Source organism: Macaca fascicularis, chromosome 4 (genome assembly GCF_037993035.2).
Source record: "Macaca fascicularis isolate 582-1 chromosome 4, T2T-MFA8v1.1".
Taxonomy (NCBI): domain Eukaryota; kingdom Metazoa; phylum Chordata; class Mammalia; order Primates; family Cercopithecidae; genus Macaca; species Macaca fascicularis.
In genome coordinates this window covers 143,583,449-143,597,931 of record NC_088378.1, presented here as the reverse complement: position 1 = coordinate 143,597,931, position 14,483 = coordinate 143,583,449, and the positions used below count along the sequence as shown (strand labels likewise).

The following is a 14,483-nucleotide window of genomic DNA, read 5'->3' as shown; positions in this document are numbered from 1 at the left end:
CTTGAACAGTTCCTCCCATCCACCCTCTACTTCCACACCACCAAGGTGATCTTGCTAAAACCTCCTGGCTTTAGTGGCCAAAAACCTCCAACCACTCCCCAGTATCTATAAGTTACAGCCTGAACACTTCTGGATGTGACACAGACCCTTCACAACATGCTCCCACCAACCTGTCCAGCTAGGCTCATCTCCCAGCCCTGCATCTACCCCACGCTCCAGCCATGCTGAACTACCCACTTTCTCTTCATCTACTCTCTTTCAAGTATTTTCTAGCCACACAATGCTCCCTATGCCCCTGAAGTAGCCTTCCCCTATTTCTCTAGCTGATAAAATCCTATTTGTCCTTCAGTATTCAAATGCACCTCCTCACGGAGGTCCACCCAATCACACCAACAGTGAGCTGCATTCCCTTCTTTGCCCCCAAAGCACTCTGTGCAGATCTCTACTCTGGAACCTCTCCTACTGCACTGCAGCTAATTGTCTGCTTCTCCAGCTGCACTCTGGCCTCACTGGGAACAGAGGATTCCTGATGAACTGCATGTGCATGTGCATGGAAATGCCATGTGCACAGATGTATGATCAGGACAGCACAGAGCAGAGGAAAAAGAGAGAGCAAGGACAGGCAGGCAGATCAGGAGAAAAGAGTGGGTGTTTCCACCAGTGCAAAAGAGAACCAATCAACTACCACTGTTGAAGCTGGCCTCTCCCCACAGCACTAGAACCTTCCATGTACCAATAGTCCCAGAGCCCCTCCTCCCTGTGTGGCAGTGGTCCCTTCCCCCCAACTCTCTCTGCTGTCTGTTTTGATCTCTGCTTCCATCCTTCCAAACCCAACAGAGGCTCCCAAGGGAGGTCCACAGTTCTGATTCTCAGCCCCCACACCACAGACAAGCAACCATTGTTCAGGAGACCTTTGAGCAAATCCCCTTCCTTTGCCTTCAATGGCTCCCTCTTCTCTGCAAGGCCTGCCATGGCAACCTTGGAACTGACAAGTGAACTACAGAATGAAAATGGCCTGCAGGCACAGAAAGAAGGGACAGAGCCAAACAGAGACCAGAGGGGTGATGCTAGAAGGAAAGAACAGGGACAAGAGTCAGGGAAAGCTGAGGAGGAAAGGCAGAGAACCATAAATCATGGAAGGCGCTCCTGAGACGGGTGGGAGAGCCACATTCTGTGAGGAATTTGCCCACCACCTCCTCACCTGGCAGACGAAAGGGAACTGGTTCCTCCCAATGTGGTAACCATCCAGCCCCAGGGGGAAGACAGCAGCTAATGCCAGTGAGCAGCCCACAGCAGTCAGGTTGTTCAGGTTGGGCTGTGAGTTCTGGATATAACTAGGGCAGAGGTGGAGAGGGTGACAGGGAGAGATAATTACCCCTCTTCTCCAGGGAGGCTGAGCTCTCCAAATACCATGCAACGGCATGACCCTAATTTCAGGGCCAGGGGCTAAAGGAAGACAGGATTGGAGAAGACAGTGGAGCCTTGAGAGGCAAAGCAATGCAGTCATGGGGCTGAAGATGGAGTTGCAGAGGGCTTCTCAAGCACAGGCTCCCACTAGAATACAGGCTATCTATGTAGAGTCCAAGACTGTGAGACCTGGCCCCAAAGGTTGTTTTTTTCTCTTCTTTTCTTTTTCCTTCCAGTTAGCTACTTTGGAGTAGGAGTGGGGGTTATATCTGGTTTCCCTGTTTTCATTCTTAACAAGTCAGAATGAAAAACTCCATGATACATGGCTATGCGAGTTACACAGGTTTCATTCTCATCCTGTCCAGGAACATGATCAGTATCTCAGAGAGGCAGACAAGGAAAACGTCAGAAGAGAAACTTACCGGACATGTGAGTTGTAGATGTTAAAGGACAGACAGACAACAGCTAGGACAATGCCCAGGCTGGAGAGAACCGAGACGGAGATAAAGAGTTTCTGTGACAGGAAGCGGAATGTCTTGATGACCAGGGTCTGGTCAGCTGGGGGGGACCCTCCTGCATGGCACAGGGGAGGAGGAGGGGAAGGGAAAAGAGAAGGGAAGGAGGACAAAGGAATGAAGACGGGATAGGAGAAAAGAGCAAAGAACTAGATTGCTGACAGGCTTCAGTCATTGGCTGGGGACATGAGGCCCTAACTGCACTGAACAGAGGTTACCGCAGGCAGAATGCTCAGTGCCACTGGGGCCGTTAGGAAGCAACCAGAAACGAGATGAGAAGATGGAGTGAATGGTCTATCCATAGGTTGGGAAATGCTGAGGCATGTCACCAAAGTTGTAGTCTTTGTTTTTGTTTGTTCTTTAAGTTTTTCTGTCTTTCTTACAGCAAAGGAAAATGGGAAGAGAAAGAAGGGGATAACTAAAAAATGTTATAAGGTCTCTTATAACCCAAATCAAAGTTTCGAACGACAATTATTGAATCATAAAGCTAAAAAGGCCTTGAAGTATCTAGGGTGGACACCTAATCTTAAGACAAAAAAAAAAAAGAAGGAAAACTAATCTGAAATTTTAATCCTGGCAGGGTGATATTCCCAAAGATGTTTTCCAGTTATTATTACGGGTTCAAATTTGTCAGAGTTCACCAAAAAAACTAATTGCAATTTGCTTAGTTTTTTTTTTTTTTTTTTTTTTTTTAAGAATAATTTAGGCCATGCAGCATTTATAGCAACCCAGAACACTGTCCTAAATTCAAATTGTAAAAAAAAAAAAAAGGGCAAAACTCCAGCAGTGCTGGGAATGACTAGATTTCCACTGGGCAGGGCAGATGGCAGCCGTCTTCAATGGCTGGGCCTCCCCTTCATTCTCAAGGAGCCTTTCTTTTATCAGTAGGTCCCTCCTTTTGTCCCCCTTCAGTTTCTCTCCCATGTCCTATCATTAAGGCCAAGTACACAAAGAATAACTGCTTACTTTCCCTCTTTAAAAAGTATATTTTGCGGGATGAAGTACTACCTATTAGGTACAATGTACACGATTTGGGTGACAGGCGCACTAAACGCCCAGACTTCACCACTATGCAATATATTCATGTAACACAACTGCATGTGTACCTCTAAAATTATATAAAAATAGGAAAATTTTTAAAAATGCATATAAAAATAACAAGCACATTTTGGCAGATGACAATTACATGAGGTTTTCCCTCCTCCTCCATAGTTTAAGCAACCGTTAAACTAAAGAGACAGACAAAGAGACAGCTCTGGGCTTGAAGTAGCTGGTTCAAATATATCAAGACACCAGGACATCTGGGAAACCCAAATGGAGTTTCCATTTCCCGCCCTCTGCCCACCCCCTGCCTCTAATCCCCAGTTACCCCAGCAATGTACTATTAAAAATAGTATAACCACCGCCTATTCCCTCTCCAAATACACCAGTCTCCCCTACCCACGCCTTAGGGGTTGTATTCACTCTCACTTAACCCTTTCTCCTAGCCCAGCTGCCAGCCACATACCAACCTAATAGTCTCCACCATTCCATCCTCACTCAAAGGCATGACTTTTTCCCTTGATTGTCCAGAGGGGCTGAAGGAAAATACAAACAAGATCCACTCACCAATCCACTTATCTGTTTTGGACCAGGAAAGATCATCCTTCGTGCTGTCATAGTAGCCAATCTTCTTGTAGCTGCCACCTGGGCAGACGACAATAAAAGGAGTGACCACAGGGAGCCAAAGAGCTGATCCTAGGCATTTTCAACTTCCCACTTCCCTAGCTTTGCATGGCTGTATCTGATTTTATTTTCACCTGAGGCCCTAAAGGATGCTTGGAAGGACCTACGAGTCGCTTGAATCAGCAACATGACTTAAAAGCAATATAAGGTGGTTCCCAAGGCAACTCAAATAAATAAGAATATCTATGTTTAAAAGTCTTCAGTGAGGAGGCTCCACAACATGTCTGCCACCTATTCCATTCCTCACACCTCTCTCGGCGAGATGTCTCTCACTTTGATTTTGGCTTCTAAAGCTTTACACATATTTCTGCTTATTTTTCCTCTCATGATGGGCAGGCTCTATTTTCCCAGTGGCTTTCATTTTAATTTTAGAACATTCTCTTCCGTTGGCTTAGGTTTTAATTCCTTGGATAAGTTATATCTGCCTCTTAAAGCGCCATTGAGTAAAATTTGGTCACTTCTAAGATTTCTGTTCTAGAACTGTTTCCGTTACCATAACTTTTCCTTCAAAAGCCAACTCACACTCCTTTCACCATGGCTGAAGTCCACTTCCTCTTGTCCTGGATACAAAGAGGAGCTGAGAGGATGTGGAGGTGGGGAGAAAGGAAGAAAGAAACTTTTCACAGGAGGCCAAGAAATAGCTCTCTTGGCCATGCCGTAAAAGACTGAGAGCTGGGTGGAGCAGAAAAATTAACTCCTAGAAGTTCTGCAAATACCTAAGTGTGCTAAGTTTCAAGAAAATACAATCTACAAAAGCCAAGCTATACACACTGAAGATAAATTAGAAATGATAGTTTACACAGCAAGGAAATTTGGCGTATTCCCTTAAAAAAAAGTAGCAGTTCTCCTAGATTCAGCTTTCTTGAGTCTAACTGACAAGTCATCAACCTCTCAACCCAAGCCACTCAAGGGGAAATTTGTGAAATGAATGGAAGCCACTGGGAAAGAGAGTAGCTGTTTTTAATTTACATGCCTCTTTTCTTTTCTTTTTTCTTTGAGACAGAGTCTCACTCTATCACCCAGGCCGGAGTGCAGTGACATGATCTCGGCTCACTACAACCTCTGCCTCCTGGGTTCAAATGATTCTCCTGCCTCAGTCTTCCAAGTAGCTGGGACTACAGGCGCCTGCCACCACACCCAGCTAATTTTTTTTTTTTTTTTTTTTTTTTTTTGTATTTTTGGTAGAGACAGGGTTTCACCATGCTGGTCAGGTTGGTCTCAAACTCCTGACCTCATGATCTGCCCGCCTTGGCCTCCCAAAAGTGCTGGGATTACAGGGGTGAGCCACCACACCCAGCCTACACACCTCTTTTCGAGAGCAAAACCAGTGCAATTCAAAGACATCAATCTACTTGTAGCTAAGCTTTTTATTATTATTATTTACAAGCTTGATGAACAGGGTTAAAAGAGAAGGGCAGAAGTGGGGAGGTGCCAGGGCAATCTTGTGATGTCTGTGATATTCTTCCCCAGGTGGCATCCCAGCCCAGCCCCAGCTGGGCCCCCATGTCCAGTCCCCTCCTGCCCCAGTACTCACCCTGCAGCTGCTCGATAAGCGTCCATGCCATCCGAGAGCCACTGGCATCAAACACCACATGGCCCTGAGGGAAGGAACATGTGGAGGAAGGCAAAGGGGATAAAAGCAGGAGTGAAAGAGAACATCAGGGACTCTTTAAATCCTTCTGTTTTTGATGTAATTGAGCCTCTGAATGAATGCTATTTATGGCATTTGCCTGCATATAGGACATACCCCAGATGCCCATACCCTAGATTTTAGAAACATTATTCTTTGGAGAAGGAGCTTCACTCATGAGATTTGAATGGGAAAAAATCCCCAGACAGAACACCAGCAGGTTTCTGGTTGTGTGGCCTAAGCAAGTCAGCAAATCTCTCTGGAAACTAATCTTTCCATTTTAAAAGGAATAACAAGATGACCTTTCAGACTGTTTTGTCTTTCAAAATCCTACAATTCTCATCTGACTCATGAATACTCGGACTAGTTTGAAAAGAAATGAGGGGAGGGGTTTAAAAAAATGGAATACATCCTTTTTTTCCCTCTAGTCTTTGATGGGTTTTTCGAATTTGAAGATCCCTACTTCTCTGGTCGGAGACTGATTATTGCAAAGAAGTAACTAAGAGAAACAGAGAATGCATGTTTGTAGAAGGTGCTTCTAGGGAGTCTCTCTTGAGATTGGGAAGACAAGGGAGTATGAAGGAAGTTGTAACTCACAGAGACACCCTCAAAGGACGAGGAGTTCATTGCCCGGTAGATTTGGTCAGTAATGGTCTGGTTGTTGTAGTTGAAGTCCTCCAGGCGCACGCCAGAACGGCCGCCTCCTCCAGATGTCTTGTTCAGGGCCAATGCCAAGGCCCAGATGGCATCATAGGCCAGCGGTGCCTCCTGGAAACCTCCTGTCTCCTCAGGGTGTCTTTTCAGTCGCTTGGTTAGTTTCTCCACAAATTCCTGGGATGTCTTAGGAGGAAAAAATCATGAGGAAAGAACTGAAATGTGTGTGGGTGTGGGGGAAGGGGTGCAATCCAATTCTGGCTCAAACACTTCTACTTGAATGGATGGTTTGTGTTACTGTTGTCAGATTGGGCATATGTACATTCAAAATCTTTAACTATACCCATGTGTCTGCCTTAGATCGGAAGCTACTAGACTAGAGCAGGGATTAGCTGTGTCCGATGGTCTTAGTGTGTATAGTTGCTAGCTCAGAACTGCAAACAGAGAAGTTTGACAAATAAACACTCTGGATAATGAGTGGCAAAGGATGGAAGGTAGAGCTAGAGTAAAGGGGGAGACATGGATATTCCAATGAAGAGTTGTGACATTGATGTTCTCTGATCCTTCTGACTTTCTTCATAGAGTTAACCGAGGATCTAACAGCTCCTACAGTTCTGAAAGATTCTAGAAAAGGTGATAGCACAGTCTTCTCACTCTGCTTGCCAACCAGGAGGAATTTTCTTCAGCGTGCTAACTTCTTGCCATTCTTGTGTGCTTTCAGTTCACTTCCTCTTAGAGGGCTTTCGGAAGACTGAAAACTACAGAAATATCCTTCACATTTTTGAAGTCCATTACTCAATCCTACCCACACCCCTCCTAACACTCAACCTTCTTTTTCCAAGAAAGCTAAAAAGAATTATAGTTCCTTTAACTCTCTCATGAACTGGGTCAAGAGACCAGACTTCATATACCTTGCAGTAACCTTGTTTGGCTAAATAACTGTAGGTAAATTATTTAACCTCTTGGAACTACATTCTACATACTGGAAAAAATCACATCATTCCTTCCTTACCAGAAACCATACAAGGAAAAGCTTAGCAACTACTTCTTGGCAAACCACAAGTAACACACAGGGGACCATACAAATAATTGTTTGGGTTTGGAATGTATTAACACATACACTAATGAAAGAATAAATAGATGAATGAAGAACAAATAAATAACTTTGTTCCTCATGACTTGCTCACTTTTTCTCCAACTTTCTAGAGAGATGGAGAAGTGAGATATGCAAAGGGCACAGGCAGTGTAGAGCAGTGGCTACTACATTGGGATTTGAAGCAGCCTGGGCTTTGAAGATGCCTGGGTTCTACCCTTGGGTAGAAGGGGCCTGGGTTCTACCCTTGAGGACAAGATCAAATCCCATCCCTTTCTTAATCATCAGCATCTAGCACTGTGCCCAACCATAATGAAGTAACAATAAATGTCCATTGGATAAGGCCAGTGAAAATACTCTGTAAAGTATTTAACGGTACATATACACATCATTATACATTTGTCCAAACCCACAGAATATATAACACCAAGGGTGAACTCTAACGTAAACTATGGACTTTGGGTGATTATGATGTATCAATGTCGATTCATCAGTTGTAACAAATGTACCACTCTAGTGGAGGATGTTGATAATGTGGAAGGCTGAGTATGTGAGGAGTATATGGGAAGTCTCTGTACCTTCATCTCAATTCTGCTGTGAAACTAAAACTGCTCTTTAAAAAAAAAAAAAAAAAAAATGCCAGGCACAGTGGCTCATGCCTGTAATCCTAGCACTTTGGGAGGCTGAGGTGGGCAGACTGCCTGAGCTCAGCAGTTCAAGACCAGCTGGGCAACATGATGAAACCCCATCTCTACCAAAATACAAAAAATTAGCTGGGTATGGTGGTGTGCACTTGTAGTCCCAACTACTCAGTAGGCTGAGGGCTGAGGAGAGAGAATCACTTCAATTCGGGAGGCGGAGGTTACAGTGGGCTGAGATGATGCCACCGCACTCCAGCCCGGGCAACAGAGCAAGGCTCTGTCTTTAAAAAAAAAAAAAAAAAAATTTTTTTTTTTTAAAAGGCTTTATAAAAAACAAGTCAGGCTGGGCACAGTGGCTCGGTGGCTCATGCTTGTAATCCCAGCACTTTGGGCAGCTAAGGCAGGTGGATCACCTGAGGTCAGGAATTCCAGAGAGCCTGGCCAACCTGGTGAAACCTCATCTCTACTAAAAATACAAAAATTAGCTGGGTGTGTTGGTGGGCTCCCGTAATCCCAGCTACTTGGGAGGCTGAGGTAGGAGAATCGTTTGAACCCAAAAAGCAGAGGTTGCAGTGAGCGGAGATCATGCCAATTGCACTCCAGCCTGGGCAACAGAGCGAGACTCCATCTCAAAAAAAAAAAAAAATTAGCCGGACTTGGCTAGGTGCAGTGGCTCATGCCTGTAATCCCAGCACTTCAGGAGGCCGAGGAGAGAATCACGAGGTTAGGTGTTCAAGACCAACCTGACCAACATGGTGAAACCCCATCTTTACCAAAAATACAAAAAAAATTAGCTGGGCATGGTGGTATGCGCCTATAATCGCAGCTATTCAGAAGGCTGAGGCAGGGGAATCGCTTGAACCCAGGAGGCAGAGGTTGCAGTGAGCTGAGATTGCACCACTGCACTCCAGCCTAGGCAACAGAGCAAGACTCCATCTCAAGAAAAAAAAAAATTAGCCAGACTTGGTGGCATATACCAGTGATCCCAGCTTACTTAGGAGGGGCTGAGGCGGATGGATGGCTTGAGCCCAGGAGGTCAAGACTGCAGTGATTGCACCACTGCACTCCTGCCTGGGCAACAGAGGGATACTCTATCTCAAAAAAAATAAAAATAAAAGTCTGTTGGATAGATAAAGGGATGAATTCATATTCTAATCATTTTACCTGCTATGAAATCTCAAACAAGTTATTAAACCTCACTAGTTGGTTATTCAGCTTTAAAATGAGAATAATACTATCTAAAATAGTGTGAAATGAAATTAGAACATGTATAAAAATGCTGGGTATAAAATAAGTTGCATTTTTTCAATGTGAATTTCCTTGACTCTCAACCTCATCTTTGTTACTGATACTCAGTTCTATAATTTCAGCCAAATATTTCAATATTTCAAGTCCATATTTCTTTTCTTTTTTTTCTTCTTTCTTTCTTTTTTTTTTCTTTTTTTTTTTTTTGAGATGGAGTCTTGCTCTATTGCCAGGCTGGAGTGCAGTGGTGCAATCTTGGCTCACTGCAACCTCTTAGTTTCAAGAGATTATTGTGCCTTAGCCTCCCAAGTAGCTGGGATTACAGGCACGCAACACCACACCCAGCTGATTTGTGTATTTTTAGCAGATACAGGGTTTCACCATGTTAGCCGGGCTGGTCTTGAACTCCTGACCTTGTGATCCACCTGCGTCGGCCTCCCAAAGTACTGGGATTACAGGCGTGAGCCACTGCGCCTGGCCTCAAGTCCATATTTCTTTTTTTTTTTTTTTTTTTTTTTTTTTTGAGACGGAGTCTCGCTCTGCCGCCCAGGCTGGAGTGCAGTGGCCGGATCTCAGCTCACTGCAAGCTCCGCCTCCCGGGTTCACACCATTCTCCTGCCTCAGCCTCCCGAGTAGTTGGGACTACAGGCGCCCGCCACCGCGCCCGGCTAGTTTTTTGTATTTTTTAGTAGAGACGGGGTTTCACCGTGTTAGCCAGGATGGTCTCGATCTCCTGGCCTCGTGATCCGCCCGTCTCGGCCTCCCAAAGTGCTGGGATTACAGGCTTGAGCCACCGCGCCCGGCCTTCAAGTCCATATTTCTAACTGACTCTGAGGCATTTATAAATGTATGATGAATAATCTCAAAATCAAAATATCCAAGACAAAGCCATTTTTCCTTACTCCCAAACAGTTCCCAGTAAACGAGACTGAAGCCTTGGAATCACAATAGACCCTTTCAAATCACTGAGTCCTCTTAACTCTTTTGTTGAAATGCTTCATTGATATTGAACCCTCCTTACACAGGATGATGATGGTGATGGTGATGATGATGACGATGATGATGATGATGACGATGGCTAACATTTACGGTGCTTAGTATGTATCAAGCATTTTCCTAGGGAACCTATATCACCTTATTTAATCTTCAAACAATCCAATGAGGTGTTATTATCCCCATTTTAGAGATAAGAAAACTGAGGCAGAGAAGAGTTACATAACTTGCCTGAAAAAAATTATACTCCTAGTGAGTAGCAGAGCTAATCCATACTTTTACCAGCCACACTACACAGTCTCTGTACGTGAGACTGCCTCTCTCCAAGAGCACCTGCACAAATAGTGGCTAGGCTAATACTTTGAGCAGTCCTTAGTTTCAAATTGAAAGATTGGTCTATTCAATCTTCAGTTCAATGTAAATACGGCATAAAAAAAAAATCACCCAGATGGAAAGGGATTAATCTGCTCAGCATGATGCGGTCCCCTGCCCAGGTCGTCATACTCTGTACTCACGCCAGGTCACTACCACAAACACACCTAACCACTGGGGGCACCATTGCTCCTGCCACCCCAAGAGTAGAGAAGAGTAGAATGCTTCCCCCTTGAGCCAGTAAAGATACAGTTAGAATGCTTCCCCCTTGAGTCAGTAAAGATACAGTTATAGATTGTCAAACAGAAACTCTACTCTGCAGCTTAAGCAAATCTGAACAATAAAGACCCCTCGACCCATAGCAATTAGTTAACCAGCCAAGTGCAAATCCTTGTCTGGCTCTCAAGAATGAATGCTTGACAGTGGGCTAGAATGTGTATCTTGAGGTAGCTTTTTAGTTTGTATTGGTCCTAGGTCTGATGGGATCTCTACCCCAATAGGATTTCCTCACAATCTTATCTCCAGGATGCCACCTCCCACATTCCCGTCTATCCCACAGTTACATTTCTCTAAAACCACCCTAACCTACTCTCCAATTCCACATATGGCCCCTAAAGATGTTTTCTCTAAACTAGGGTTTCTCACTCTCTGCACTATTTATTAACATTTTGAGCAAGATAATTCTTTGTTGTCAGGGGCTGTGCTTTGTAGGATGTTTAGAATCATCTTTGGCTTCAACACATTAGATATCAGGAGCATGTATCCCTCCCCATCCCCTACCCTCAACTGTAACAACCAAAAATGCCTCCAGATAGTGTAGCCTCTGGTTGAAAACCACTACCCCAACTAATAGTTCTCAAGGTGTGATCCCCAGACCAGTAGCATCAGCATCCCCAGGAACTTGCTAGAAATATCAGTTCTCAGGCCCTAGCCCAGATCTACTGAATCAGAATTTCCAGGGGAAGGGCCTGGTAACCTGTATACTACCTTTCCAGATGGTTCTGACGGACGTTAAAGTTTGAGAACTGCTGATCTAAACGTAAGGCCATCCTCAGGGAATAAAAGCAACTCTGCTTCTTTTCTAAGTCTCCATGGCTCCGGCCCCCTAAGTCCAACCCTTGCTTTGATCCACTTCTGTTGGTGCTGTTTGATTAATCTATAATCTCTCCGGCCCCTAACCTGTTGTCAAGACTGCTTCTCTCCTCTTCAGAAAATATTGGCTTCCCCACTGGCATTTTAGGCTGGTCCTACTGGAAGCCCTACGGACTCTATCTTTCTCTAGAGACAAAAAGCCAGAAAGGGACCTTCCAAGTCTTCCTGCCCCAACGCTCAGGTGTCCCTCTGTGTTCCTAACCAACTCTCTGTTCTCTCTCTTTTTGTTTAGAGCTGGGGGTCTCACTATATCGCCCAGGCTGGTCTTGAACTCCTGGGCTCCAGTGATCTTTCTGCCTTGGCTTCCCAAGGTGCTGGGATTACAGGTGTGAGCCACCAGACCCAGCCAAATCCCTGTTTTCTGTCAGCCTCCTCTAGCTCCCTGCTATAAGACAGAATCAATGATCGGCGGGTCCTGGGCTCAGGGCACCAACAAGCCTTTCTGGCTTTGGTAGCCAGTTCCAATACTTTCCCAGGTTTTAGGGATGACTCACCTCTTGGGTACTCTATGGGAAAGTGATCTTCCAAAACTTTTTCATTGTATTTTTCAACTAACATACCTTAAAACATAGAGTCCACTTAGAATGTCCCAAAACAGTGTGTATGACCAGAGTCCATGTGGCAGCAGATCTTTCATCACAACGCACCACCAGAGTCAACTTCCTAAATCTTATTTCTCCTTTGCTCAGAAACTGCCAGTAGCTAAAAAGTGTTAGCAGATAAAAGTACAAACTTTTTAGTCAGGCTTTATAGTTTTCCATGCGAAGTGATGAGGCAGAGCAGTTTGGAGTCAGATTTAACTAGGATTCAACTCCAGCTGGACTGCTGAGTAGCTGCATGACCTGAGACAAGTTATTAAACCACTCTGAGTCTCATTTTCCTGGTCTACAAAATGTAAATAATAAGTCCATATCAGAGTATTGCTGTTAGGATCCCTGAAATCATGAATCTAAGCTCCACATAAATGCCACTGTTAGTGAAACTTTTTAAATTAAGCTATTTGGGGCCTTTACAACCATTAACTCACCCCTAGCATGTTCTCCAAAGCAGGTACACACTTGGTATAATAAGTAGACACATAGGTGGACATATCGAGCTTATCCCAAATTCCTGTACTCTTTACAATGTAGTGCTGAGCGACAAAGAAGCCTCTTCCCCTACGCCCACGCCCACACTCACTTCTGCCCCTCAGCTGCAGGACTGCCCCAGCCCTCCCAAATCAGAGAATGCGCCTGCTCGCTCCAAGTCTGTCATTAACCAGCTGTCTGGGGCTAAATGATTTCAAAAGCCCCTTCTCCATATAAAATTCTAAAAAAAGAATCATTAAAAAAAGCAACAGGATCCAAGCTAATTGCATATCAATCATGAGTGAATATTAAGCAACTCTAAAGTACTAACGTAAATCACCAAGAAAATAAAATGCAATCCTGCCCAGACACAGCGCTCCTGTAAAGGTGTGCTTGCGTATACAGCATCCATATTATCTTAACGCCGGTTCCTCCTCTGACTTCTCACCAACTGCTCCTCGTCTCCATGGTAACAGCCCTTCCACTCATTAGGAACCTACTGAACATACAACTCTATCGTTTTTTTTTTTTTTTTCTTTCTCCTACCCAAGGAAGTCAGAGCAAAGGTAGGATCCACAGGAAACATAATGCAGACAAGTCCAGGGTGGGCACAGTGCCCTCTTCTCCTTTATATCCAAATTCCACACCCTCTCCCTGGCCCCCTCTCCCCTGCAAGCCTCCCTCAGTCCCCTCCACCCTCCCAGATGCCAGCCTGCAAGTCCCCACACTCTCACCATGTTGGAAATGCTGCGGGTGTTGGCAGGATTCAGCATGACGATCTCAGTGGTGATGTGGCCCTCCACGGCCTCAGTCATCTCATCTACTGTGCAGTTGATAGAAGGGTCGTAGATCTTGAACCAATTGTCAGCATACCACCCAATGAGGAACCAGACATACTTCTTCCCAAAGAGACGCTCCTTGTACACCTGAATACAGAGGAGGATGGCTGGGTTTTTGTTTGCTCGTTTGTTTGTTTTTGTCTTATCTCACTTGACACTATTTAGCCTCTTGGGAATCAGGGAAGAGCAGCAGAACTACAAAGAGAAATCTGCAAGTATTGGGGATGGTAGGAAAGGCTGACAATTCCTCCTTCTAAGTTACTCCCCAGTCCCTGTAGTTCTGAGTGGCCTTTTCCAGTCAGTCAGGACAGATGGAATTCATAGGCTTCTCGGGAAACACAAAGCAGTAGAAAAACGAGATCTGAAGAAAGTATCATGTGTGTGCAGACAAGGGATGCTGTCAGAGCCAACAGACAGAGACATCCTATGAATCGTCACCTCAGATCATATGCTATCAACTCAGGCACAGATGCCGAAAGGAGGCCCCACAAGAAAACCAAGGGGAATTCCCACCCAGTGCCCCTCCCTCTTCAGATCCAACTCCACCTCACAAAAAACTTTCCGGGCTTCAGTCTCATAGAAAAGTCCCACGATGATTCGGGCATCCTGGCGCTACAGAACAGAGAGAGAAACAGCTCCTGAGGGATGTCTGGGAATGCCTGAGGGGCTAAGCCAGGCATCTTCGCAGCTTTGATTTCCCATCCCAAAGTGCTTAGTGCAGGGTAACGCTCAATGCATAGTGGATAAACGTCAATTGGAAGATGGAGCTAAACTTCCCCAGGAGATGCTATTGCCTCAGAGAATCAAAACCTGCCCCCGCCTGGCTTTCCTCTCCAACCAGCCACTGTCCCCCAGCTTGGTCCCTCTGTAAACAGAGCCCACCACTTCCGGCCATCTGACCTTCAGGTTTTTGACAGGCACAGCTGGATCTGAGAAGAAACTCTGGCGGAAAGTAATCTCAATTCCAGCCTCCTTCACTCGTTCCTCCAGGTCGTCCAGAGTCTTGGGTGGGAATGACAAACAAGTTGGAAAAACACAGGTGCATGAGGGAATAAAGACCAGAGAGGTTAACTGGGGATTTCAGAGCAATACTCAGACAGAGCAAAGAAACAGCCATTCTGAACCTTCCTTCAACAGCTTCTGTCCCTGG

The 14,483-nt window shown here is 45.1% G+C and overlaps 1 protein-coding gene across 12 annotated transcripts in view; it reads right to left on the bottom strand.

Moving 5' to 3' along the window:
• GABBR1 (gamma-aminobutyric acid type B receptor subunit 1) overlaps window positions 1-14,483 on the bottom strand; it is a 44,395-nt gene that overhangs the window by 19,127 nt on the left and 10,785 nt on the right. For 5 of the 12 annotated variants that reach the window (XM_005553691.4, XM_074038619.1, XM_005553692.3 and 2 more), the window contains 8 exons: window positions 14,234-14,335; window positions 13,880-13,945; window positions 13,229-13,420; window positions 5,875-6,117; window positions 5,182-5,245; window positions 3,531-3,608; window positions 1,830-1,980; window positions 1,202-1,334 (listed from right to left, as the gene is read on the bottom strand). In XM_005553691.4, coding sequence (XP_005553748.1) covers window positions 1,202-1,334; window positions 1,830-1,980; window positions 3,531-3,608; window positions 5,182-5,245; window positions 5,875-6,117; window positions 13,229-13,420; window positions 13,880-13,945; window positions 14,234-14,335 — 1,029 coding nt within the window. The remainder of the gene's footprint in view (window positions 1-1,201; window positions 1,335-1,829; window positions 1,981-3,530; window positions 3,609-5,181; window positions 5,246-5,874; window positions 6,118-13,228; window positions 13,421-13,879; window positions 13,946-14,233; window positions 14,336-14,483) is intronic. The other 7 variants (XR_012434077.1, XR_012434078.1, XR_012434076.1 and 4 more) reach the window with 2 other exon arrangements.